The 25914-nt window shown below is 42.6% G+C and overlaps 1 protein-coding gene across 2 annotated transcripts in view; it reads left to right on the top strand.

Moving 5' to 3' along the window:
* Positions 1 to 25914, top strand: part of PIKFYVE (phosphoinositide kinase, FYVE-type zinc finger containing) — a 67460-nt gene that overhangs the window by 29444 nt on the left and 12102 nt on the right. For both annotated transcript variants that reach the window (XM_086465135.1, XM_086465134.1), the window contains exons 12-28: positions 3418 to 3480; positions 5985 to 6114; positions 6469 to 6649; positions 7915 to 7989; positions 8617 to 8724; positions 10579 to 10719; positions 11401 to 11527; positions 13711 to 14897; positions 16338 to 16438; positions 17587 to 17658; positions 19252 to 19423; positions 20763 to 20941; positions 21418 to 21531; positions 23662 to 23770; positions 23883 to 24037; positions 24555 to 24645; positions 25674 to 25734. In XM_086465135.1, coding sequence (XP_086321261.1) covers positions 3418 to 3480; positions 5985 to 6114; positions 6469 to 6649; positions 7915 to 7989; positions 8617 to 8724; positions 10579 to 10719; positions 11401 to 11527; positions 13711 to 14897; positions 16338 to 16438; positions 17587 to 17658; positions 19252 to 19423; positions 20763 to 20941; positions 21418 to 21531; positions 23662 to 23770; positions 23883 to 24037; positions 24555 to 24645; positions 25674 to 25734 — 3066 coding nt within the window. The remainder of the gene's footprint in view (positions 1 to 3417; positions 3481 to 5984; positions 6115 to 6468; positions 6650 to 7914; positions 7990 to 8616; positions 8725 to 10578; positions 10720 to 11400; positions 11528 to 13710; positions 14898 to 16337; positions 16439 to 17586; positions 17659 to 19251; positions 19424 to 20762; positions 20942 to 21417; positions 21532 to 23661; positions 23771 to 23882; positions 24038 to 24554; positions 24646 to 25673; positions 25735 to 25914) is intronic.

The raw sequence follows: 25914 nt of genomic DNA, 5'->3' as shown, positions 1-25914 counted from the left end.
GTGCAAATTAGTCATTGGGGGAGGACTGACAGGACAAAACATCAGTGCTAGAAGTGCAGGTCACTTTGATCTAAGTGGTTAGTGGTTTTTTCAAATGATTAAGGGATATGCGATTTCTACCAGTCACAAAGGTCAGCTGCTTTGAAGCAACGGCCTGTGATGTACCAGCTGTGTTTTAGAACAGAGTGGTTTGTATATAGTCTGAGTCTAATGTCAGGGCTTCTTGTGATGCTATAGGCTGACTAATGTCTGGTGTGTTTCTATGAAATTCTAGTGACTGCAAGTTAGCTGGCTTGTAGTTTCTTACAAGTGAGTGTAGTGACTCATTTATAGTATCATTTCCCTAAAGACAATGGTATTTTGTAGTATGTATGTCATGGTTAAGCCCAGCTGACAACAAAGCAGCATGTGGCTGCTAGCTCACTCCTCCCCTGCCCCGCCCCTGGTGGGATGGGGAGGAGAAAATGTAACAGAAGAAAGGCTCATAGGTCAAGCCAAGGACAGGAGCGTCTCACTCACCCATTATGGTCATAGGCAAAACAGACTCTACTTGTGAAGAAGAAAAATAATTTAATTTGTTAGCAATCAAATCAGAGTAGGATAACAAGAAATACAACCAGATCTTAGAAACACTTTCTTCCCGGGATTAACTTTACTCCTGAGTTTCTCTGCTTCCTCCCCACAGTGGTGCAGGGGGCTAGGGAATGGAGGTTGCAATCAGTTCATCACACGTTGTTTCTGTCACCCCTTCCTCCTGAGGGGGAGGACTCCTCACGCTCTTCCCCTGCTTTAGCATGGGTTTCCTTCCACAGGAGACGGTCCTCTAAACTTCTCCATGGGCTGCAATTGTTCATGAACCATTCCAGCACAGGTCACTTCCGCAGGGTGCAGACCTTCAGGAGCAGGCCGCTCCGGTGCGGGCTTTCCTTGGAGTCACTGCCTTATATGGGTGCGGCCTCCTACTCTGGGATGGGGTCCTCCACAGGCTGCAGGGGGACAGTCTGCCATCTCACCATGGGCTGCAGGGGGAATCTCTGCTCCAGTGCATCTCCTCCCCTCCTTCTTCACTGACCTTGGTGTCTGCAGAGGTGTTTCTCTCGCATCCTGCTCCTCTTTCTGCTGCAGTGCTTGTTTGCCGCCCCCCCCCCCGCCCCCCCAAATACATTATCACAGAGGTGCTATCACTGTGGCTGATTGGCTCAGCCTTGGCCAGAGGCATGTTCTACTTGGAGCCTGAGAAGCTTCTAGCCGCTTCTCACAGGAGCCACCCCTGTAGCCCCTCCTCTGCTACCAGAACCTCACCCCACAAACCTAGTACAATGTATCAAAAAGGGGAAACAAGATTGCTTTCTGCATTTAAATCGGGGTGGGGGGGGTGGGGGGGGGGTGTTAATTTTAAATGTGGGATTTAGTTGCTGTTTTTAAAGAGATACAGTTATCAATATGGGAAACTATTTTCTAAGTGACCTTGCAGCCAAATATCCTTGATCCTGGTAGCAGGTATTTTGGGTAGTTAGCTTTTGATGCCTGCATCTAGTTAGAAGGGGAAAAGAGAAGAGGATCTGAGTAACCGTGATGAAGTTCCTCATCACCATTGCTTGCCAAGGCTCAGTGTGCTGTTGCCAGGAGCTCTTTTGGTGCACCTTCTTTTTGGTACACCTCAATTTTCAGTGGATCTCTGTGGATGCATGCATCCTTGTTGTGTACCTAGAGGAAAAGCTGTGGTTGCTGGCCAGTCTGTTTTGATGTTTAACCAGAACAATCTGTTAAAATCTGTAACTGCTGGTTTCCATGAGACCTGTGGATTTCTGTGTGCATTGTGGTATTTGCTTCCAGTGATACCCTTGAATATCAGACCTAGGAATTTGTATGTTCTGGGGTGGGGGTTTTTTGGTGGTTCTTTTGTTGTTTTGGTGAAACTGTTCAGGGGAGCTTGTAAGATAGTCTCTTGATAGCTAACTGCTTGCAGACAAGATTACAAAATATGCTACAGGAATCTCTTCCCTGACCCCAACAGGGAACTTCCCCTGGGGCACAATTGGAAGCAAAGTTACAGGAGGTGAAGCTGTATTGAAGAGAAGCATTTCTGGTTTGGAGGTGTCACCTGTCTCTTTGTCTGGAGCATAGCTAAGGTTAGGTTTCAGCTGGGGCTAACTCCTGCCTTGGCCATGCCAGTCAGGGATATGTGTCAAACCTAATTTGAGTGTGTTCGAAGATGCTGTCCTGAGGCTGTTGCAAGGTGGAGAGGGATGGAGGTGCTAGCATACCTGCTCGTGCGTACATACAGCATGGCATATCTTTTTCTAGGTGGTCTGTGGGGCTGTGGGTGAATGAATGCTGAGGGTGAGCCAGGATTCTATTGAGTATCTGCAAACTAGGCAATGCAGACAAGCTCAGATTTTTAAACTGGCGGCATGTAAGGGGTCTCTTGAGTGCTGTTGTTCAGAGGCTTGTGATTGCTTGTGTCCTGTCAACTTTCTGTTGCTTTCTGTTGGTGTCTGAAAGCTGTCTGGCTTTGCATTCTGTTTGTGGCAGTAGGTCTGGATCATTTTTAGAAGAGGTGATAAAGGGTTAGCTTTGGACTTTGGATCATCACATTGTGTAAGCATTTGGGCTATTGCTGTTGTTTTCCCACTGTACAATCCCTTTTTGTAGAAGCAAGGAACCGACTAAAGGCACAACAAGCTGATGGCCTCTGGAGAAGACAGGCTGCTTGTAGCCACCTAGTCTGCATGAAAGATCAAGATCTAGCAAGCTAAACAAGTGTAGTAGATGGAGTTTCATCTTATTTCCCATATGTGAAGTGATACATTGCTTTCCATTGCTAGGAGTCCACCTTTGTCAGCGTGGATTCCTCAAAACACTTAAAACTGGTTTAGCCTTTAGACTTCTAGCCCTTGAAAGGTAGGCTTCCTTCACTATGTAAGATAAATCTTATGGCTAGTCTCTTCCTCAGTCTGAGGTGTTTCATTGGAGTGTGAGACCAAAATGACTTCTGAAGTGGCATTTTTGGACCTGAGTGAGGAGGTCGTTCCTTGTCTGGACATTACCATGGTGTCTGCTCAAAGCTTAACACATTTGTATTCAGATCTAGAAAAGTGTAGTGTGGGTCAATTGGAAAAGCAGACTCTTAACTCCTAGTTCAGTCTTTGCTCTTGTCTACTCTGTTTGTTTTGGTTTTTTCACAGTAATAAGTACTATTTTCTTGTTGTCTTAGAACTTTTTGATAGAACAAGAATGAGAGGATGTTCTTGTCTTGACCACTCATCAAGCTGTTGCTAAATTGGTGACTAAACACTTAGATGAGTAATGCTGCTTCTTCTGGTGTGGGCGTGTACATTGTAATTATATGGGCGCACCAGTGTAACCTGTCATTTTTTTTGTCTCCGCCTATCTCCCTCTTCTCTCTTCTTTCAGAGTACTTGAATCCTGAAAACGGAGGGCAGCAGATGTTCTCTATAAGTGATGCTTTTATTAAAGGTAAGGGGAAACTTCAAATGTTGCTATTGTGTGGTTTTAATGTAATGATGAAAACTCCTCAATACCCCTTTAATATAGGATTGGCCCTTTAGAAGTATTTACTTGACAGTAAATCTGATTTTGTGGCAAAACTGATATGTAAACTATAGTCTAACTCTTTTGAATGCACTTTCAAGCTTAAATTTCTTTCATTTCTCAGATTTCTTTATTCAAAAGCACTCAAAAGAAAAGCTTTTACTACTTTTTTTAAATAAGCATAAGTGGCAAGTCTGTTCACAACTTCTCCACCCACAAACTTATGTAACAGACACTGATTTTAACTTTCTGTTCAAGCAAATGAAGATGTGATATGATTAAATGCACTGCTTCTACAAAGTAGCTTAAAGCTTCATCTCCTAAATCTTTTTGGATTTCCTGTCATTACCACCGCTACTACTTTTGAAATGAAAGGCCATTAGACACAGTTGTGAGTTTTAAAACCCATGCACCTTCCAATATTGTGGCCAGGTGCACTTGAGGCTTTTTTTTCTCTCCTAGTTAATGCTATTGATTTTTGTGAGCTTGTAAAAGGAGGAAATAAAGGGGAAACTCCAATGTCTGTGCAGCCGGAAAAATAAAGTCTTTGATTAAACCGATGCTTAGTTTTTAATTGAGCTTTTGCAGGAGAAAGGAACAGAAAAAACAATGTAGCTTCTGTTAATCTTCTACGCAGCTAATTTTGGGTACGGAGCATCTGGAAGCAGTTAATTGTTGTTTTTAAAGAGGTGGGTTTTTTTTTTTCCAGTAATCCTGCTTAGATTAATATTGTGTAAGGATTTTGCGTTTGTATCATGCACTCTGAGGAGTTTTAAGCTTGAACTCTGAAGGCTTACGTGCTTGCTGACAAAAACTTATACACTACAAGCATAGGTGACTTGCAATGTAGCTAGCCATTATACAAACGGGGAAGTTTATAACTTCCCTCTATAATATCATAATACCTGTGTGGGAAATAACCTAGTAATTCTTTCAAAGCACAGAAAACTCTGCTGAAATGACCTTGGTTAATTCTTGGTACTGCAAAACAGGGAATAGTTCTAAGGAGTTACTACACAATATAGTGATTGAAAGCGGCAGGCCCCTTCCAAGTGAGGACTCTTTTATACTGTTGAAACATGCTTTTTTTTCAAAATCAAAAATGACTGTAGTTCATGCTGACATTTAGGATTTAAAAATTGTGTTCAGTGGATACAGTCTTCATTGGCATCCTGTTTTTTTGTAGCTGAGAGATATCTGTGTATGTGATGGTTAGTGGATGGAGGCAAGATGGTGATCTTTTGAAAAGCTCATGTCACTTTCTTGGCAGGAGATCCTTGAGAGTGCTGTAGTATTAAACACTGTGACATAGGCTAGATGAACCAGCCTTCTGGCAGCTTCCTCTGCACCTGAGCAGCAAAGAGGTGATATCAGCTCTCTCAGCCTGTCCTCACAGGGCAGATGCTCCAGCCCTCTCATCATCTTTGTGGCCCTCTTCTGCACCTGCCGAAGTAGGTGCACATCTTTCTTACAGTGGGGGCCCCAGAGCTGAACACAGCACTGCAGGTGGGGTCTCACCAGAGCAGAGTAGAGGGGGAGAATCCCCTCCCTCGACCTGCTGGTCACACTTCTCTTGATGCAGCCCAGGATGCAATTTTCCTTCTGGGCTGCGAGCGCACGTTGCTGGCTCAGATTCAGTTTTTCACCCCCCAACAGCCCCAAGTCCTTCTCCCCAGGGCTGCTCTCGATCCACTCATGGCCCAGCCTGTATCTGTGCTTGGGATTGCCCTGACTCAGGAGCAGGACCTTGCACTTGGCCTTGTTGAACTTCATGAGGTTTGCAGTGGCCCACCACTCTAGCCTGGCCTCCCTTCCCTCCAGCACATTGACCGTACCACACAGCTCGGTGTGGTCAGTAAACGTGCCGAGGGTGCACACAATCCCACTGTCCTTGTCACTGGCAAAGATGTTAGACAGCACCAGTCCCAGTACCAATCCCTGAGGCATGCTGCTCATCACTGCTCTCGACTCGGACATTGAGCCATTGACTGTAACTCTTTGAGTGCGACAATCCAGCCAATTCTTTATCCACCGAGTGGTCCATCTGTCAAAGCCATGTCTCTCCAGTTTAGAGACAAGGATGTCATGTGGGACAGTGTCAAATGCTTTGCACAAGTCCAGGTAGATGACATCAGTTGCTTTTCCCTTATACACGAATGCTGTACTCCTAATTCCAGAAGAGAAAACCACCTGCTCTGTACTGGCAGTACAAGAAACTTAGTAGCTCATCTTTCCTTTGTACAGTCACCACTGTTATACTTGATACTGTTTGCTACATCATGTTGCCATGATGTCTGGCTTAAACTCAGTATTTCAAGAAGCTTAGACTTCTGTTGTAGTAAATTCTTTCCTTTTTAAAGTAGTCTTTCAGGAAGTCACAGGCATTCATCTATGACTTTGTATTAACAAGGTTTGTTTGTCTCTTGCAGAGTCATTATTCAACAGGAGGGTGGAGGAGAAGTCCAAAGAACTCTTTTTCACGCCCCTAGGGTGGCACCACAGCAATCTGGATCTCCTGAGAGAAGAGAATGGGGAGAAACAAGCCATGGAAAGGCTGCTGTAAGAAACATGTAGAAAAACGAATTTGCATATCTTAAGGAACAATTCCTGAAGCCCCTCTATTCCACCAACTTCCAGTGGGGCTTGATCTACGGTGGTCAATACAAGGAATTAATGTGCATTAAGAAAACAGCATTTTTACAATATATATATTTTGATTGCTTTTTTTCCCTGTGATTTTTATATGTTGAAGTACAGGACCAGAGTTGACTATAGAACGTTCTAGGCAGCTGTTCCTTCTGAGGACTTCCTGCACTGTAAATGTTAAGAAATGTACTTCTGAAATGTGACTTCAGTTAATCACTGCTCTGTATTTTCCTCATGAGGAATCTATTTGTTTTGCTTCTTTTACAGGTCTGCTAATCACAACCACATGATGGCACTGCTTCAGCAGCTTCTGTACAATGAGTCCCTGTCGCTGTCCTGGAGGGATATCATTGTACCTGTGGTCTGCCAGGTAGTTCAAACTGTGCGGCCTGATGTCAAGAACAGAGATGATGACATGGATATCCGCCAGTTTGTCCACATCAAAAAAGTAAGTTTCTAACAGTGGATGTAGGGAAACAAAAGGATGCAGCTGCTGGCAGCACCCTTTATTTGAAGAGAAGAATCCCCTTCTCACAGCCTTCGGCATGTTCAGTGGTGTAATTGGCCAACATGGCCTTTGGATAAGGTGGGGTTTTAGAAAAAGTTGCATAGGAGGAACTTTCCATCCTGTGAAAGGTGCTTTAATGCCCTGGAGCTGACCTCGTCTTTCAGGCTGTAGGCTGCAGAAGTAGCAAAGAGCAACGCCTCTGTAATGACTTGCTTCCTTTTTTGGTTTCAGCTTGTTTTGTGCTTGGATTGGAGATGTTTTGAATGCTGGATAAGTAGCTTGCAGGACTCTGTGTAGCAATCTGTTGCCCTATAACTATCTGTTATGGAGGACTGAACTCCTCCCATGCCAAATACAATGACTTTCTTCAAGAGGAAACTTAATTGTTATGGGATGGTGCATCCAGTTCTGCCAGATGGCCCAGTGTTGACACTGGTGAACTGTAAGGCTGGAGTTGTGGCATGTGGAGTTTCTTCTGAGAGGCTGATGTGAAACTGACATCCAAGGAGCTCCTGTGACAAAGATGAAAGGCTCAGGTTTATTTTTCTTTGGCAAAATTCACCTTAGGAGGCCTCTTTTGTTTGGAAGCTATGTGAGATATGAGGAGAACCTTGTGGTTCTGTGGTATCTCTGTGGCATCTCTTCAGGCAGCATCAGTTGTTGCTGCCTCTCCTGAAACTCCAGTTTGAAGAGCAGATGTTCAGAGGCGAGGTCTTCATAGCTGCCTGCTGTTTTCGCATGCTGATAACAGAAGTGTCCTTTGAAACATGTTATTCGGAAATCTGTTTTGTTTATTACTCCTGTGATTGGTTGTGACTGAAGGCACACCAGTCCAGTGTTTGATGTGTTCGAATTGTAGGTAGAGGTTGGTTTGTTTGTTTGGTTTTTTTTTCTTCTTCTCTTTCCTTTCTTTACAACTTCTTTTGTTGTTAGTGGAAGTGGCATGTGCAAAGGTGTGTGCTCCCCATGGGATTGTTGTAGAGATTCTGGTACTTAGTACTTGTTTTCATGTTGTCCTTAGTTTGCCAGGCTTTAAAAAAAAGAGTTGTGTGTTCAGCCTGACTATATGTGGTCTTTCGTCTGATAACTGAGGGTCTAGCTGAAGGGTGCACATCAGCTACAATAGGTATTCTGTGTATTAGGTTTACTGCATTAGAAGTTACGGGAGTGTATGATGGTTCTAAAAATGTTCTTTGCTTTATTAGATCCCTGGTGGAAAGAAATTTGACTCCATGGTGGTGAACGGATTTGTTTGCACTAAGAATGTTGCTCACAAAAAGGTAATGCAGGTTTGATTAATCAAGTGCTGGCTGTAGTGCATGCTGAGGAAACAAGCGTGCTGTGACTTCCTTTTTGTGTCATGAAGCTTCTCTTGCCATGGGAGGTTTGCGAGCTTTCTCTCCTTGGAGACCCTCAACAAGCTGTTTTCTTTTAGCCCGGAGATTCTAGAGGAGGAAGCTTTCCTCGTGTGTATAGAAAAACATCCTTTCCACCCCTGCCACCCCAAAAGGCAACTAATAATTGCCCCAAGTTTTAGCCAGAAAAAGGCATTTGTGGTTCTGACTTATGACAATATCGTAAAGTGAGCCTTTAAAAAGTGCAGGAGGCCAAGATAGGAGTGCTCTAGCTGGAGACCCCAAAGTGTATCAAGATTCTGGGGTTCTTGGAGGTGACTGTAGAAACCTCTAGCATTGCACTCTTATTGGACAGTAGCTGTGAAATACCAACAACAGGTTGTAACATCTTCATAAGAAGGGAGAATGTGTAGTTGGGTCTGCAGCAGGGGGATGGCTGAGATGCATTTTTTTTTTTTTTTTGTGGGAGGGAAGTCTGTCTTTTTTTTTGTGTACTTTTTCCTTTCCAGGTGTTTATAGTTTTGTTTTAACTATTTTTGTGTCTGTCTTTAGATGAACTCTTGCTTAAAAAATCCCAAAATTCTTCTGCTGAAGTGCTCAATTGAGTACCTCTATAGAGAAGAAACAAAATTTACCTGCATAGATCCCATAGTACTTCAGGTGAGAGCATGCTTTTGTTCTTGGTTAGAATTGCCTGAAGTCTAATGATTCAAACAAAATTATGATCAGTGCACATCTGATTTTTTTTTCTGTGTGTGAGGTGGAGTTGAATGAGTGGGATTGCATAGGAAAGAGAAAAAATTTCCTCATCTAGCAGCTAGCCAAGAAAACTGCTGCAGTAAATACAGTGCAAACTTGTAGTCTTGTACTGAGGGGTTTTGTTGTCAGGTTACCTGTACTGAGAGTGATCTTATCCTCACAATTAAATGCAGCGTTTTAGAAAACACATTTTGTTTTTAATGATGCACTGTATATGGAACGTACAGTTCAGAAGGTCAGAGCTAGATATGGTTTAGGTGTGCGAAGACATATTAGAAAAGGTAGTGTAGGTGAGGGTTAGGTTACACCCATGTTATTTCTTGTCAGGCTTGAAAAAATGGGACAACAACGAACCTAATGAAGTGAAGAACTACAAAATGTCACTTTAGAACAGGTGCCCTGCCCTAAAAAGCAGGGAGGTGCCTTAAGTAAAAGAACACCGAAATGGATAGACCTTTTCTTTAAGACACTGCATTCCTACCTAAGAATCTGTCTTCAGGTGTTTACCAGGATACTCGTAACAAGGGTATTTGGTGCCCTACTGAGCTTGGGCCATAATGTTTCTTTCTGTATTTGACTATGTCCTTAACATGCATTTAAGACTACTTCTATTTAGTGATTAATAGACAGGATCACAGATATGAAAGCTTTGGCAATAAAACTTGTCTCTGCCTAGTGAGTTTGTTTTCTAGTAAAAGCTTAAACTGAGACCTGTCCATTGTCTGAATGGGGTAGAAGTGTCTGCTATACTTTTTGAATGTTGGTCTCTGTGGTTATTTCAGTATCTGCTTCAGAACATGAGCATAACTATTTGTGTAACTGCATTAAAGTCCTATAGGACAGAAAATACTACAGAAATACTAGTTCAATTGGAAAGGTTAGCTTCTAGCAAAAGTTTTCTTTGATACACTGACACGAATGTTTGTGTTCTGAGGAGCTGGCAAACTGCTTTTGTGGTATCTTTCTCTTGCACAGAGCTGTTAAAATTTGACTGATCTGAGCTGCCATAACACAATTGAGAATATCTGGCTTAGGAAGCTGGATCCTCCCTCTAGCAGTGTAGGTCTTTAGTTCTGATAGAGTTGCAGCCCTACTTTCTGTTTCTGTGCATGGTAATAAAAGTGTGTGTGTGGGAGGAATAGTGAGATGGAGCCAGAAAGTAGGCATGGTTAGAAGAGCAATTTTGCAGTGCACAGGGTTTGTGATCCCACTCCAGAAGCACTGTCCTCAAGTACAGATTTGGGGACTAAGGCTCTGTGTACAGACTTGTAGAGGCATAAAGCACTGGCATACTTTTCGTGGATGGAAGTGTCTCTGAGTGCCAGCACATAATATTGGAAACAGCTTTGGTTTAGGATGCTCTAATTCTAGCACCTTTTGAACATAAAGCCTTTTTCCATGTAAGGGTATAAGGTGCATTTATGTATGTTTGGATTCTGCTGCAAGTCTCTTACTTGAGTCTGTCATAGAATTGTTCAGGTTGGAAAAGACCTTTAAGATCATCAAGTCCAGCCATGTCATTGGACTATGTTTTCATGTGCAATTAGTGCATATAACAAATTACTGATAAACTGTGTATTGTGCTATGAGGGTGGGGAAATGTGCACAATGGGCAACTGATGGTGCTTTCTGGATAGCTGGTTTCCCTGTTTTATAGGAAAGGTCAGTATGAAAGAGAAAGTAATATTAAGAATTTAAGTGTTTTTTCAGATGGGTTTGCAGTAGTTAACTGCCATACTTTGTTCCTGTCTGCAGGAAAGGGAGTTCTTGAAGAACTACGTACAGCGGATAGTTGATGTCAGGCCTAATTTGGTCCTTGTTGAGAAGACTGTGTCCCGAATTGCTCAGGACATGCTCTTAGAGCATGGTATCACTCTGGTCATCAATGTCAAACCGGTGAGCATTTCCTGTCAGACTGGGCCTTGTGGTGAATCTCTAACTTCTCCTTGTAGCAAGCTACTTGGAGAAAGCAAGGAGTTGTGTTATTTTCTCCTCTAACCAAACTTGGCCTCTTTTTAAATGGTGCTTCTCTTCCAAGAAGGCAAGACAGGCAAACTTAGAGTAACCTTTCCTCAGCTCTTCACAGCTACTCTACTGTGTCCTTGTGTGGTAGGTCCTTACACCCTGGCTTGGTTCGAGTTAACTTTGACACCTGTTTATAGCAAATACTGTGTTGGTCCTCAGTGATTGCCTGAGAGCCTCTCTGTCCCTGTGAGGCAGGGTACAGTCAGCCAAACAGAGGGTGGCTGTAGGAGTTTTCTGAGCTCCTGATAGCCAGCACTGTGCTGACTGCACTGTACCTCTTGGAACATTTTTCACTTGAACAAATCCAGATATCTCCAAGCAAGGGCACAATCTTACCTCTCACCAGAAATATTTACCCAACTGCTTTTCTAAGATCCTTGTATATTGTGGGTGTGTGTTTGTGTGACTGGATTTAACCCAGAGTTTGTGTCTCAGTGAGAGGTTTCCTGGATCACACCGGCATTTTTTTCCTTGTGTTTTTTGAAGAGTAAGCTAAGGATGCTAGTGTCCTCTTTGCACTGTAGATTCTTACTGTTCTTTCTGTTTTTACAGCAAGTGTTAGACCGGGTAAGTCGAATGACCCAGGGAGACTTAGTGATGTCAATGGATCAACTGTTGACCAAACCACATTTGGGAACCTGTCATAAATTTTATATGCAAGTGTTTCAGTTGCCTAATGGTGAGTAAAGCTTGATGTGTCTTAGTTCATGTGCATGTCCTGATTTGAGCTAACATAGAACTAATTCTGTTCAGTGATTTTTACTTTTTAGTTAAGTTTCTTCTAAGTAACTGCGCTTTCTGAAATTAACATCATATTTTTCCAGACAGTGTCTGCTTTTAGTAGTGATAGCACTTGATGTTAATGGTTAATAGAAAAGAATGGTATTCAGAAAGGCTCTTGCCTTATACTTGCTCGTATAGCAACCAGGGTCACTGCTAAATTTTGCACTCCATTTTGAAGTGCTGTAAGTGAAAGGGGTTGTAATGAAGTAAAAGGTTGCATCTGCAAGTAGGGGTGAGCTGGACAGATGACCCCAAACTAAGTATTCCATCCCATATACATCATATTCAGTATATAGTTGAGGGATCGCAAGGGTTAAGCTTTCTTCTTCGATGGCTGACATCTGAGGAGAGGAGGACTCCTGTCTGTTCTGTCTGTGATCCCGATCTGATCAGTGCATTTCTGAATCCAGCCCTTGTGTCCAGTTCTGTGTACTGCAGTGTCCAGCCTGGGACTTACCCAGAGCCAGCCCTGCAGTGTCAGTGGTGAGCTATTGTCATCGGGAGGGTTGGGTATGGTATTGGTTTTGTGGATATTTGTATATATTTTGTCATTTTCTTCTTATTATTTTTTTTTTTATTGTTATGGTTTCCTTAAAGCTGTTTTAGTTTTCCAATCCAGAAGTCTCTCTTCCTTTCCCTTCTTGGGTAGGGAGAGGGTTAATAGAGAGCATCTGTCAGTGGCCGGCCCAGCCCTCACCCCTGACAGTTTGTGAAAGGACAAATGCCTTGCTCCTCTTAACTGGATCTGAACTATTGGGTGCCTTGTGTGATCAAGTATTATTCTTCCTACTCATCTTTCTTCTGTTAAATCTTGTAAAACTACTGTGAACTGACTATGGACACAAAAGCATGGTCTTACTAAGATGAAACACACTAGATTTTAATTAGGCTGGCTTCTTTCTTCCAAACTGTTTTTTCTCTTCCTACCACCTTGGACTTTGTCTAGTCCAACTTCTTGTTCAAAACAGGAAGGATTAAATTCAATGCTGGATTAGATTTCTCAGGGCTTTGTTAGCCAACTGTTGAAAATATTGCAGAATGGAGATTTCATAGCCTGTCTAGGCACTTGTTCAGTTGCTTAACCATCCTCACCATAAAGAATTTTTCTATATAGAAACAGAGAATCACAGAACAGCCCTGGTTGGAAGGGACTTTCAAAGATTGTCTGGTCCAATCTTAACATATCCAGTCGTTGTGCACCTTTGAGAAATCAGGTTCCATTTTCTCTGTAACCCGCTTTAGGCAGTGGAAGTCTGCAAAGGAGTAAATGGTGCCAGCACACAAATGCTGTTGATGCAAACCTTTGTGGAGATGCAGTCTTTGCATCTCTTCCCCTTCCACTCCCCCATGCCCCCTTCCAGCCTTTAAATTGTACTCAAAATCTTGTAGGCTTTTGACTTGTAAGGATGAGCGAATGTGCCTTGGAGGTTAGCGGTTCTTTTGCTTCACTGCTGCAGAGCCTACGGTGATCTGCTGCAGAGCCTACGGTGATCTGCTGCAGAGCCTACGGTGATCTGCTGCAGAGCCTACGGTGATCTGCTGCAGAGCCTACGGTGATCTGCTGCAGAGCCTACGGTGATCTGCTGCAGAGCCTACGGTGATCTGCTGCAGAGCCTACGGTGATCTGCTGCAGAGCCTACGGTGATCTGCTGCAGAGCCTACGGTGATCTGCTGCAGAGCCTACGGTGATCTGCTGCAGAGCCTACGGTGATCTGCTGCAGAGCCTACGGTGATCTGCTGCAGAGCCTACGGTGATCTTATAATACGCTGTTTAGGCCAACATGTTCCATGTGGCTTTCACATGGACTTTATGATGACTTGTTTTATAAAACAGGAGAAGTTCTATAGCAAATGCTTGTTTTGCCTGCAAAACAAAGTTATTTCAGTACAATGATGTTAATTCCTGCGGTTGGATTGTGCTATCAGTGTTACTTGCTCTTAGTCTCTGTTACAGTCTCTTCACTGTGTGAGGTACCAAAGAGCAGGTTAACTGTAGTTGTCATCCTAACTGCTATCGTTTGTTGTGTTGTGTGTTGGTTTTTTGTTTGTTTGTTTGTGTTTGTTTTTTTTTCCTTCTAGATCAGACAAAAACCCTGATGTTCTTTGAGGGGTGTCCACAGCACCTGGGTTGCACTATCAAGTTGTGTGGTGCTGCAGAGTACGAGCTGGCCCGTGTGAAAGAGATCCTGATCTTCATGGTCTGTGTGGCTTATCATTCGCAGCTGGAAATCTCTTTCCTAATGGATGAGTTTGCGATGCCCCCTACTCTGACCAAAAACACCTCATTCCACTCCCTTATTGAGGAGCCAGGAGATGAAAACGAACAACAGAACCTCTTCAATGGTGCGGATTTCAGCACAGCAATCAGAGACATTGAACTATCCTCTGAAAAGCTGTCTGTAATCTCTGAGTCACTGTCCTCTGATGAGGTCAGCTTGCTTGAACAAAGAGGTTTATTTGAGAGAAGTGACCAAGAGAACAGTCAACTAGAAATGGTGTCCTCAAAACAGCAAGAGCACCACAAAGTGGAGTCACAATTTCCAGTGTTCAACTCTGTACCTCCTGCAATACCTGAAACGTCCCTGCTGCCCCTCCATGGCATGGACCAGCACTTGGTCACTCTGGATAGCCAGACACTAGAGCCTCTTCAACAGGCAGATGATCTGCAGGAGTCCAAGAGTCAGATGAGAGTCTTCAGAGACCCTCTTCAGGATGATACTGGTTTATATGTCACAGAAGAGGTAACTTCTTCTGAGGATCGTCTCAAAACTTACTCTGCAGCATTTAAGCAGGAATTGAAAGATGTCATTCTCTGTATTTCTCCTGTAATGATGTTCCGTGAACCATTTCTTTTGACTGAAAAAGGCATGAGGTGCCCTGCACGGGAATACTTCCCTGAGCAAGTCTATTGGTCTCCTCTCCTCAACAAGGAATACAAGGAGTTGGAGAGCAGAAGGAAGAGACAATTATTGCGGGATCTGTCTGGACTACAAGGGATGAATGGGAGTATCCAAGCCAAGGCTATCCAAATCTTACCTTCTCACGAGTTGGTTAATACTAGAATAGCAGAACACCTAGGTGATAGCCAGAGCTTAGCCAGAATGCTGGCTGACTATCGGGCCAGAGGAGGGAGGATACTACAGAAAAGCAATGATCCGTTTGCCCAAAGTAAGGATGTAACTAGTGTCCCTGCTGGAAAAACTGGGTGCAAAATTGAAGAGGATGAGAAGGGACTGGCTCAGAGTGAATCCTCATGGTCTCATAAGGTAAGATTCAAAGTGATGTTACTGAAAACCCAGGTCAGATTTCTTCTGGTAATACAGAAGGTGTAGTGTCTCATATTAAATGATAAACTGGAGTTGTTTGGTTTGGTTGGTTGGTTTTTGATTGGTTGGTTGGTTTTTGAGTGGATCAAAACTGCATTTTGGATTCCACTGCTCTGGGCACTTAAACAAATCAATATAGCCAGGGACTCTGTGGATATAAGAAAGCAAAACAAGAGACTGCAAAAATTTCCCTGAGAAGGGAAGAGGTTGCGAGATTCTTCTTTCTGAGAAATGCACAGTCAGCCAAGAATCAGTGTATTACATTACCTGTTCTGTTGTACATGACTGATTTCTGAAAATGAGCACATGAAGAGGGAGCAAACTTAAATAAGAAGTTTCTGAAACTGACCTTTCTTGCTGCTTGTATTGGTGATTTCTGAAAGTGTAATGTTTTCATCGTCAGAGGGCTTAATGTCATGGAAACAGCACTAGGATGTAATTACGTTGAAGTGTTTAACTGTTTGCAAAAGTTTGGGTGATCTGAAGAAATGTGAGAATCTCATAATGGAGGGGGGTAATCTTCTTCGAAATGTCAAAACAAGGCAGTATGTGCTTGTAATCAAAATATTTAAAGTTTTGGGAAATTGCCATGAAAGCAACTAGCTCATATCTGAGGAAAAGGATGAGACTTTCTTGAACTGCAAGCAGCTGTTTAGGAAAAAAGTCTGTGAACAACAGTAGCAGAACTGATCTCTTGAAACAGTCAAACATTTTGGTCCCTGAGCCAATCGGCCCCCAATGACTTCATGAGCAGAAGTCACTTTTTAATTGGTGCTTAAATGTTAGTCTGTATAGCTTCATGGGCCATAGTCTTAAAAAATGTAAGACTAGCTCTTGCTCTGGATCAGACTGGTTGATGCTGTTTTAAATTTATTCAGTGATCAAAGAAGAGTATTTGGTAACTTCATAGTTATGTAGGGTGTGGAACGGGAAACAGCTCCATTCCAGCAGCAGCGTGGTAAATCTCTTCACAGAGGACAGAAAGTTGGAAGTATTTCTATAGCCTGAATGAGTAATTTAGGTATAATATATTGGCAGAGCTTTGGCTCCAAGGTGTCCTACACTGTACAGTGCTTTGGAGACTCTGGATGTCTGTCCTGGGGCTTTTGTTGTTTTCAGCTTCCTTTAGCTTCCTTTCCACAGAAACACATGTGCATTGGTTTCATTATGTGCATTGGTTATGCTCTTGTAAAAACGGCAGTTAGCAATTACACATGGTACAAGTGTACCTGAAGCTTGGAGATAATGCAGTTAATCTGTACAAAAGGAGAAAGCAGAGATTCATATGTAAATAAAACTACTAGACTAGAATTTTGTTATCAGGAGTTGTGTGGATGGACGTGTCTGTAACTAGTAAATGAGTTGTTTTCTCTCTACCAGGTGGATTGCCTGAGTCCAGTAAACCATCAGAGGCTCTGTGTTCTCTTCAGTAGCTCTTCTGCTCAGTCCAGCAATGCCCCAAGTGCCTGTGTTAGCCCCTGGTATGAAAACTACTCCTCTATAGCTTGTATAGTTGCCATCTTTTTTCCTAAGTCAATGTCAGTGCTTGTCTCATAGCAGTGTTTTTTTGAGGACTCCTCAAAGGTTGTGCCCATCCTGTAACAGCAACTGTGGCCAGAAGAATTTTGTCTTGCCTGGTCAGGTGGATCCAGAGCAGTATCCCATAGCCTTTGTAATCCACAAGACATGAATGAGAAAGCCCAACCTAAAACTGAATGTTTTAGTTGGTCCTTCCACTGCAGAGTAATGTATGCATGGTGAGGGCACTGCATGCAGTCTTGTGGGGAAGAGTTAGTGTATATAAGCACAGAAGAATGTCCAAGCCCAAAAATAAACCTTGAGAAAATCTCAGTATACGTCTAACTGTATTATCTGAGTGTGGCATTTGAATACGTTGCTGTCTTGCTCATATTCTGGTCAGTGACGTTAAGAGCTTTAACAGTATTTCCAGTTTAGGGGGCTATAATTTGTTAATTGTGTGCAACTTATGACATGCTTCTAGCTCTACTAAACAGGACAGGTCTTCATGTTTCATCATCTAGCTCAAGTGAAAATAGAGATGGCTGTCTTACAGGGAAAGGTCTAGAGTTCCTGTAAAAGCTTAGGAATGAACCAAAGATGATGTTGATAAGCTCACTAAACAGCAACAATAAGGGGATGTACACTACTGATATTAGAGATGTCTGAATTGTGACACTTAAACTGATACTTACATATTTCATGTGGCTTGGTTACCTCAGGTTCTGCGAAAACAAATGTTGCTATTAAATCTTCAGAAGAGTAAGTTTTTCTTGAGGCTTTTTTCATCTTCTGGATGTAACCTTTTTGTAACTGTTTAAATGTTAGTGTTTAAGGCTTCAAGCTGTCTAGACTTCCGGGCCTAGATGTTCTTGAACATGATCTTCAAAAGTGTAGTTGAATTGTATTCATCTTTTAAATGTCAAGTTTAAAGTTGTCCTAGTAGGACTGTGATCTGCTTATTAGCAAACTTGACAGCAGGGGTCTAGGAACGGTAGTCAAGAGGACAAAAAGCCTTTGAAAGTATACAGGGCTGAAAACAAGCCAGCAATGGGTGCACAGCTAACAGTGGCAGCATCCACCCTCTAAAGTTTTTCTTTCTCTGTTTTAGGATTGTGACCATGGAGTTCTATGGAAAAAATGACCTGACTCTAGGGATTTTTTTGGAGCGCTACTGTTTCAGGTGAGGATAAACTTATTCTAAATCTCATTCCAAACAAAACAAAAGCTTTTGATAGCTCTGTGACCTGCTGCCCCTTTCATAGACTGTACTTCCTATGCACTTACAAGAACAGCATGCAAGTCTGCAGAGCTGATGGTGTACTCGTAAAGCTTGCCACTTAAATCTGTTGCTCCCTTTGCTTTATTATCATGCTGTAGTGAAACAGGAACTGGATTTAAGAATTCACTTACTCATGCTCACTTCTTACAAGCAAGTACATTCACTGCTTTCCCACGTCATCCCTGTCCCTCTTATTTCCTTTAATGAGAAAGTGGAACAGATTATGAAACAAGGCTTAAAAGTTAATAAAGACAAATGTGTTCACTTAGCACTTTCTTGTAGCGATTAGGGCTCTAAGGGCCTAGTTAAGAGTCTGGACATGTATTCCAAATGGCTGTTTTTCAAGACAAGCAACTGTACTGATCACAATTTTCTGAGGTTCCTATCTGAACTTTCATACGAATTCTGGAAAAAACCCTACTTTAGTGTTATCTGAACGTCTCAGAGTAAGGCTTTGTCATGTCTGCAAAGTGGCTAATGTACATGGTCTAGAACACTTTTAGCCCTGGCAAAGTACTGTGTAATTTATTTCACCTGACAGAGGTGCAAGTTGTTTCGTTTCAGTAACAACTAGTACTGCCAGAACGCATCTCGGCAGGCTGTGAAGCTGGATAGGTAGCCTGTGGCTGGCCCCTCAAAGGACAAGATTACTCTATTCTCTCTGTTAGCCACTTGCAGTAGCAAAATGCTCTTAATGTTCAGCCTTCTCTGGAGGAACAAGTATTTCTCCTTATGCTGATCAATGAGGAGGAAGAGCTTAGCTGCCCACTTTTAAGTTCTTGTTTCTCTTTGCTGACTAGCTAGTGTGTGCTAAAGTGGATGCTTCTCAATCTCTATAGTTGCAGTAATTTATTTATTTTTTTCATATGACCAAGGAGGATCTGGGCTTTTTTTAGGCTCTTTCTGTTTTTGAAGAGTTCCCTCTTTCACTTGGGTACCTGAACAGCTCAGCTTTTATTTTTCTGATAATAGTCTGTATTCCCTGACATAAAAGAAACCCATCCAAAGGAAGATCATGGGTTTTTTTGTTCAAAAGGTTATATGGCATGTTTATTTGCTCACCTCTTCCTTCAGGAGCTGAAACATTACCATTTTGGAAAGCTCTTTAGCACTTCTTTGTCCTCAGTAGCCTTTGCTCTGGTACGCTGCCAAAGTGGTCTTCTAATTTAGTGCCAAGGACTTCCAGGTGTTTGATCCATATTTTGTGGACTATATGGAATATGTTGGTAGAAAGGGATGATTGTAAAAAGATTGTGATAGGAACCAGTATCCAGTCACTGCCTTTGGGACCTATACAGCTGTTGCTGGCAAGGGAACTTCCTTACTTGCTGTTTCTAAATGGGTACAATTCACTCTGCAGAAACAGCCTTCACTAAAGGCTTAGGAAACTTTTACGGTAAAGATAAATAGTACCATGATATTCATATTAGATACATTGAATCAGCTCTTCAGCAGTGCTTAGCATATTCATAAGTGTTTCAATTTTTCTCTAAGGCCTTCCTACCAATGCCCCAGCATGTTCTGTGAAACACCAATGGTACACCACATTCGTCGCTTTGTTCATGGGCAAGGCTGTGTGCAAATTGTGTTAAAGGAGCTGGACTCCCCGGTCCCTGGGTACCAGCACACCATTCTTACTTACTCCTGGTGTAGACTGTGCAAACAGGTAAGGATGTGGACTTAAGAATCATTGCTATTCCAATTTCGTATTCCTGTTGTGACTGGCCTTGTATGGAAACACAGCATGTTTAAGAAAGTGCTCATCCCTGGAGCTATGGCTAAACTAGCACAAAACCTGTTACTGATACAGATGTTCTCACGTATCTACAAATTGCTCTTGTAGAATTGGGGCTGTTTAGGGTGAAACATCTTGTGCAAGATAGTCCTGTTGGAAAGTATCGAACCTAGCTCTGAGAGGATAGGTTTAAGTGGAGTTGATATATTGCTGGAAACTAATTTGACGCATGGGAAAAATGGAGTTGCCATCTTAGAAGTGAAGAGTGTGGTCACTTCCCTGGAGTGAATCAGTGTGAGCATCAAAAGAATGTACGTATGGGGAAGGGCAGACACTGAGACCTAGTGGCTTAGTAATTGGCTAAAACCACTTGGTATTCTTTGATCTACTATGGACTGGACAGTCTGCATTGTGTCAATGTGATGTCTAGACTTCCTTTAGTAGTTGTTAGATAGTAAGTAAAATCTTCATTAGAGGAACGATAAATTGCTTGTAAAAAAACTCAAGATAGTAAGAGTATTATCTGAAACTTGCTGTGTAATGCAGCTAAGGAAACATTACCAACTGGATACTCATCTGTAGCTAAACGTTGTAAAACTTAAGAGCCTTCAAAGAGAGAAGAGTAAAAATTAAGAGATTCATGCAGTGCCTGAAATGCAAAACATCGCAATTACCCATGTGGGTGACTCAATTCGCCTGCTTATGCTGTCTTAAACATGGGTGTTGGATTTAAAGATACCTGGAGGAAGTTAATGTAATTACTGAAGGCAAGCCCTATACTGCTGTATATATACTTGTTCTATAACCTTTTATTTCTGTGTGCTCATGTAAACACTTAATATGTTTGTGGCTATTAAATATGTATAAAGTGTCCACTACTCTAAGTTTGCAAGCACTGCTGAAGTTGAAATACACTGCAGAGCAATAACAAGATATTTGTAGCTGAAGAATCACCAGGGAAAAAGTGTATGATGAAACCACTGCTGCTGACTAGGTTGCTGGAAATTGTCTCCGTGCAGAGAAATAGCATCCCAGATATAAGCACTCCCCCAACATAGCACCTGTCATCACCAACTAGCAGTTGTTTATCCAATTTATTGAACTATGTGTTGGCCTTAGCTTTGCATAAATGCTGTCTTTGTTGTTTAGTATATTTTTCAGGGTCATGGTTGCTTCTGGTGCTAGAAATACTAGATTGCTGTCTAGTTTAGCCTGTCCTTAATCTTGATTGAAGGATGAAATTAAAGACACTTGGCTTCCAATTTTTCAGGTGACACCGGTTGTTCCCCTTTCCAATGATTCCTGGTCTATGTCTTTTGCAAAATACCTGGAGCTGAGATTCTATGGGCACCAGTACACTCGAAGGGCTAATGCAGAGCCCTGTGGTCATTCCATTCACCACGACTATCACCAGTATTTTTCCTATAATCAGATGGTGGCATCTTTCAGGTGAGGTTTACTGCTAAGAACTTCTTTCTCTCTAGTACCATGTGAAGCATATAGCTCTAGTAAGAATTCATCAGATCTGTCCTTCACTTTGAGTGCAGTATGGGATAGCATAACTGTGCTATAACCACAAGTGCAGGATTGTGTGCTGGCTTGCAGAGGGCATTGAGGGTGCCGTCACTGTCCTGGATGAGGTGGGCAGTGTTCCTAAGGATAGATGGCCCCATGATACAGAAAGGAAACACTTTTCCCTGTCTAATCTTGAAAACTCAAAATTTTGTTTTTGTGACGTGATCTATGGTTTTACTTTTTGCCTAGGAGATAAATGAACAGGGTGTTATTGCTACTAAAAAAACCCCTAAAGCCCTGGACACATTGACAGTGCCCCTTTTCATGTAAGGGCCACAAACCACAATGTAGTGTAGAATTAGTACTGTGTGGGGAGAGTCTTGTCAATAACTGTCATATTGCCTTCTCAGCTACTCTCCCATACGGCTCCTTGAAGTGTGTGTCCCACTCCCTAAGATCTACATCAAACGGCAAGCTCCGTCAAAGGTTACTATTTTGCAGGATCTCAAGGATTTCTCTCAAAAGTAAGCTTTGTTTTTAATGCCTTTCTTAGCTTATTTGTATTTTAGACTTTTATTAGCAGAACACAAAACCATTTGTGCTAGTATAGATAAGACTTGCTAAATATTCTTTAACTAGTAGAGAAGTAATGTATGTGCGTATGCTTCTAAGGGAGGGTGGTATTGGTATCTTTATTAGCTTTACCTGCAGTCTGTGCTAATCTGTCACCTTTTCATCTAGTGGCAATTCAGATTAAGCATAGCCAGTAGAAACTAAGATTCTTCTCCATCCCTGAATGCTGCACTGATATTTGAGTGGTGTAGCATGTTTCTGAATAATATTGTCAGGTAGCCACTAGGTTGACTATTAGAGGGACCATGATAGGCTGGAGAGGTGGGCCACTGCAAACCTCATGAAGTTCAACAAGGCCAAGTGCAAGGTCCTGCTCCTGGGTCGGGGCAATCCCAAGCACAGATACAGGCTGGGCCATGAGTGGATTGAGAACAGCCCTGGGGAGAAGGACTTGGGGCTGTTGGGGGGTGAAAAACTGAATCTGAGCCAGCAACGTGCGCTTGCAGCCCAGAAGGAAAATTGCATCCTGGGCTGCATCAAGAGAAGTGTGACCAGCAGGTCGAGGGAGGGGATTCTCCCCCTCTACTCTGCTCTGGTGAGACCCCACCTGCAGTGCTGTGTTCAGCTCTGGGGCCCCCAGTGTAAGAAAGAAGTGCACCTACTTTGGCAGGTGCAGAAGAGGGCCACAAAGATGATGAGAGGGCTGGAGCATCTGCCCTGTGAGGACAGGCTGAAAGAGTTGGGGTTGTTCAGCCTGGAGAAGAGAAGGCTCCAGGGAGACCTTCTAGCAGCCTTCCAGTACTTAAAGGGGGCTACAGGAAAGGTGGGGAGGGACTCTTGATCAGGCAGTGTAGTGATAGGACAAGGGGTAACAGTTTCAAACTGAAAGAGAGGAGATTTAGATTAGATATTAGGAAGAAATTCCTTACCATGAGGGTGGTGAGACACTGGAACAGGTTGCCCAGAGAAGCTGTGGCTGCCCCCTCCCTGGCAGTGTTCAAGGCCAGGCTGGATGGGGCTTTGAGCAACCTGGTCTAGTGGAAGGTGTCCCTGCCTGTGGCAAGGGGGTTGGACTAGGTGATCTTCAAGGTCCCTTCCAACCCAAACCATTCTATGATCAGCTGGTGTCTGAAATGTCACCTTTTCTTACAAAATGCCTTCTCAAGTACCGCTAAAGTATTTCTAATTCCTTTCTTTAATACTAAAAATGGAACAGAGGAGGTGGTCCTAGAAGGCTTAATCTGAAAACTGCAGGTAACACTTTGTACCCTTACCCTAACATTCCTTTTTGGAAGATCCTGACCAAATTTAAATCCTACTTTCAGCCCACAAAAGCTACAGAGGCATTGCTCAAATCTGTTGTCCAAACAGAGCTGTTCTCGTTATGGCAACTGTTCTCTAATATGGCAACTAATACTCTGGTGGGTAAGAGACATTGCCTTTGTCAGCTATTGAATATGATAACAGCAGACAGTCTTGTACCTTCTTGTAGTCGAAGGTAAGCAACTGTAAGCCTAGACACCTGAATGTAGGAACAAAGAAGTGGGAGATAGGCGTGATGGAAACTATTAAATCCAGCCTGACTGGTGTTCCACCTGGTGGCAGCATTCCTGTATAGTTGTCTCTGTGACTGCCTGACTTCAGAACCTGTGGAGCTTTGTTTAGAGCTGAGATAAGAGTTAGTCACTCTGACTGTCTCTGAGCGCTTCTGGTGGAGGTGTAGCTTGCAGTCCCAGATTCTTCCTAGGCATAGGTGGCACAATCGTCCCCCTCTGCTAGTGATGTGTTTGTGACTCTTGTATTGATCTCTGACAGCTTCCACTGCTAAGAATAAGTTGTGAAGAGGAATGGCAGTGTGTATAACTTCTAGGTTTCTGCTATACTAATGAATATTTTCCATCTTTCCCTGTAAATTCAGCGGGAGAGCCTACTGTGCAGAAGTCATATCTATGTGCAGATGTCATATATCCTCTTCCTGTATATTCTTAAATGCTAATCTTAAATGTATTCAGACTTTCATTAAAAAATGTTGAAGATGTTCCAAGTAGTCAGAGCTTAACTCTTTGCATCCCTGTTGACAGGGTGTCACAAGTGTATCTTGCTGTTGATGATCGCCTTGCTTCTCTGAAAACAGATACTTTCAGCAAAACGAGAGAAGAGAAGATGGAAGACCTCTTTGCCCAAAAGGAGGTAATGGGCTATTTCTGCATCGGCAGACCATGGGCTGCAAAGTGTGCGGAGAAGCCTCTCAGATCTAGCGTCATCTCTGGTCACAGAACACTGAGAGTTTTTCTTTTGGCAGATGGAAGAGGGGGAGTTTCGAAACTGGACTGAGAAAATCCAAGCAAGGCTGCTTTCCTCCTCATTAGACACGCCTCAACAGCTGCAATCTGTGTTTGAGTCTCTAATAGCTAAAAAGCAAGGACTTTGTGAGATGCTACAAGCTTGGAATAATAGGTAAGAGGACACGTGTTGGAATCATGAGCAACACTGATACTGTGTTGGTTATAGAAGGGAATAGGTTCTTCTGTACTTTCTCTCCTTGTAATGCAGTTGCTATATCTAGCGTGTTATGACAGCTTGTGCTAAATGTCCCCTACTGATTAAGACCGCAGAGCTGGTTGATTGGAACAGAAAATCATTTGAGGCTAGATAATAAAAATATTGTGTTGTAGAGCACAACTTGCATCTGAGAGGATAAATTGTCATTTGAATAAAGGTAGAAGAGAGGGGAAGAGGGGAGCATGGGAGACCAATTAATTAGGTTAAATTATCTCAGAGGTGAAGAAAATGTTCTGGCTTTGGCACATGTTCACAACCATCTGAGTTTCAGTAAAGACTTGTGAAGGCATGCTTGGCTGTATTCCAGTTTGGAGAAACTTCCTAACTTGTACCTTTCACAACTAATACCTGCAGCCTATCTGTTGATTAATTTTTCTTTGCGTTTTGTGAGCATTTTGTTTTGTTTTATAAGATTGCAGGATCTCTTCCAACAAGAGAAAGGGAGAAAACGTCCATCGGTACCACCCAGCCCCGGAAGACTGAGGCAAGGTGAAGAAAGCAAGGTATGAGTAGCAGGCTATAAGCTACTTAAACTTTTTTTTTTTTTCTGGGGCAATACAGTAGTCTTAAGACTGGCTTCAGTTCACTTAGTAAAGTTGTTTTACTGCATTGTGGAGTTTTCCGCTGTAAAAACTTTGAATTGCTTGTTGGTATATGTATCTTTTCCTAAAGATCTTTCCTCCTAAGAGCCATATTACATAGAAGATTAACAAATATGAATAAGATTTAATTATTTTCTGTGGTGTTTGTGTATTGTTAATCTGAATACTGACAGCGGAGAACTGCACTCTTTGTCAGGCATGTGCCTAGATAGGAAGGAGGTGACCTTGTTAGACCCTAGGTTGTTGCCTGTCAGGTTTATCCCATGTGACAAAGCAAAAGCAAAAATTACCAGGAAAGGCAGAGCAAAGAACACAGGAAGGAATGGTAATGAATTTGCAGGTTCATCTCTGTTCTTTTGATGTGTCCTGTGGGAACTGGGTGAGGGAATGTATAAATGATTTTTGGACTGCTGCCTCAAGAGCTCTGTCTAAGGGTACAGCTGCCAGCATGCTGAACAACCACCCTTTGGGGAGCTGGTGCTCTGAGAAAATGTCCAGACTGCAAGGCAGTACAATATAAGCATCATACAGACAGGCTGAACTCCCAGTAGTTCTAACATTAGCAAGGTGCACTAAGAAACCCCATGAGACCCTGGATTTGCTCTGCTACGTGCCTGCATGTTCTTTCCACTCAACACATATTTGTTAGAAGCTAAAACATACTTAACCTTGATCTAACAGCAGGTAGGTTTATATAGAGGAAGAATGTAGTCTTTAAAGCAGCATACAGAGATGGTAGCAGTCATAAGCATCTTGTGAAGCTGGGTTGCTGTTGCCTTGCCTTTTTTGTGTGGTGGCAGATACAGTGACAGTGCAGTGAGTGGGAGTGCTCTGTTGTGGTACATCTACTTTTGCAAGTGTTCCACAGAGGAAGGAATACAGCTATAAAGAGCTTAGCATCAACTTTGGTATTTTTGTATTCTACCTAGATCAGTAGCATGGATGCTTCCCCACGCAATGCTTCTCCAGCACTGCAAAACGGAGAGAAAGGTTGGTTGGTTGATTTGTTTGTTTTTCTTAAGGTACCAAAAGAAGCTTACTGTAACCCTTTCCCTGACATAACATGGGAGCCTTTGTCAAATTTGATAATTTAGGGAAAGAGTGAATCCCCATTGTGTCAGATGGGAATAAGTCAATTTCTAGCTTACTATTATAAAAAGCAAAATCTCC

Source organism: Leptosomus discolor, chromosome 5 (genome assembly GCF_034619465.1).
Source record: "Leptosomus discolor isolate bLepDis1 chromosome 5, bLepDis1.hap2, whole genome shotgun sequence".
Lineage (NCBI taxonomy): Eukaryota > Metazoa > Chordata > Aves > Leptosomiformes > Leptosomidae > Leptosomus > Leptosomus discolor.
This window is presented reverse-complemented; position numbering and strand designations above follow the sequence as displayed.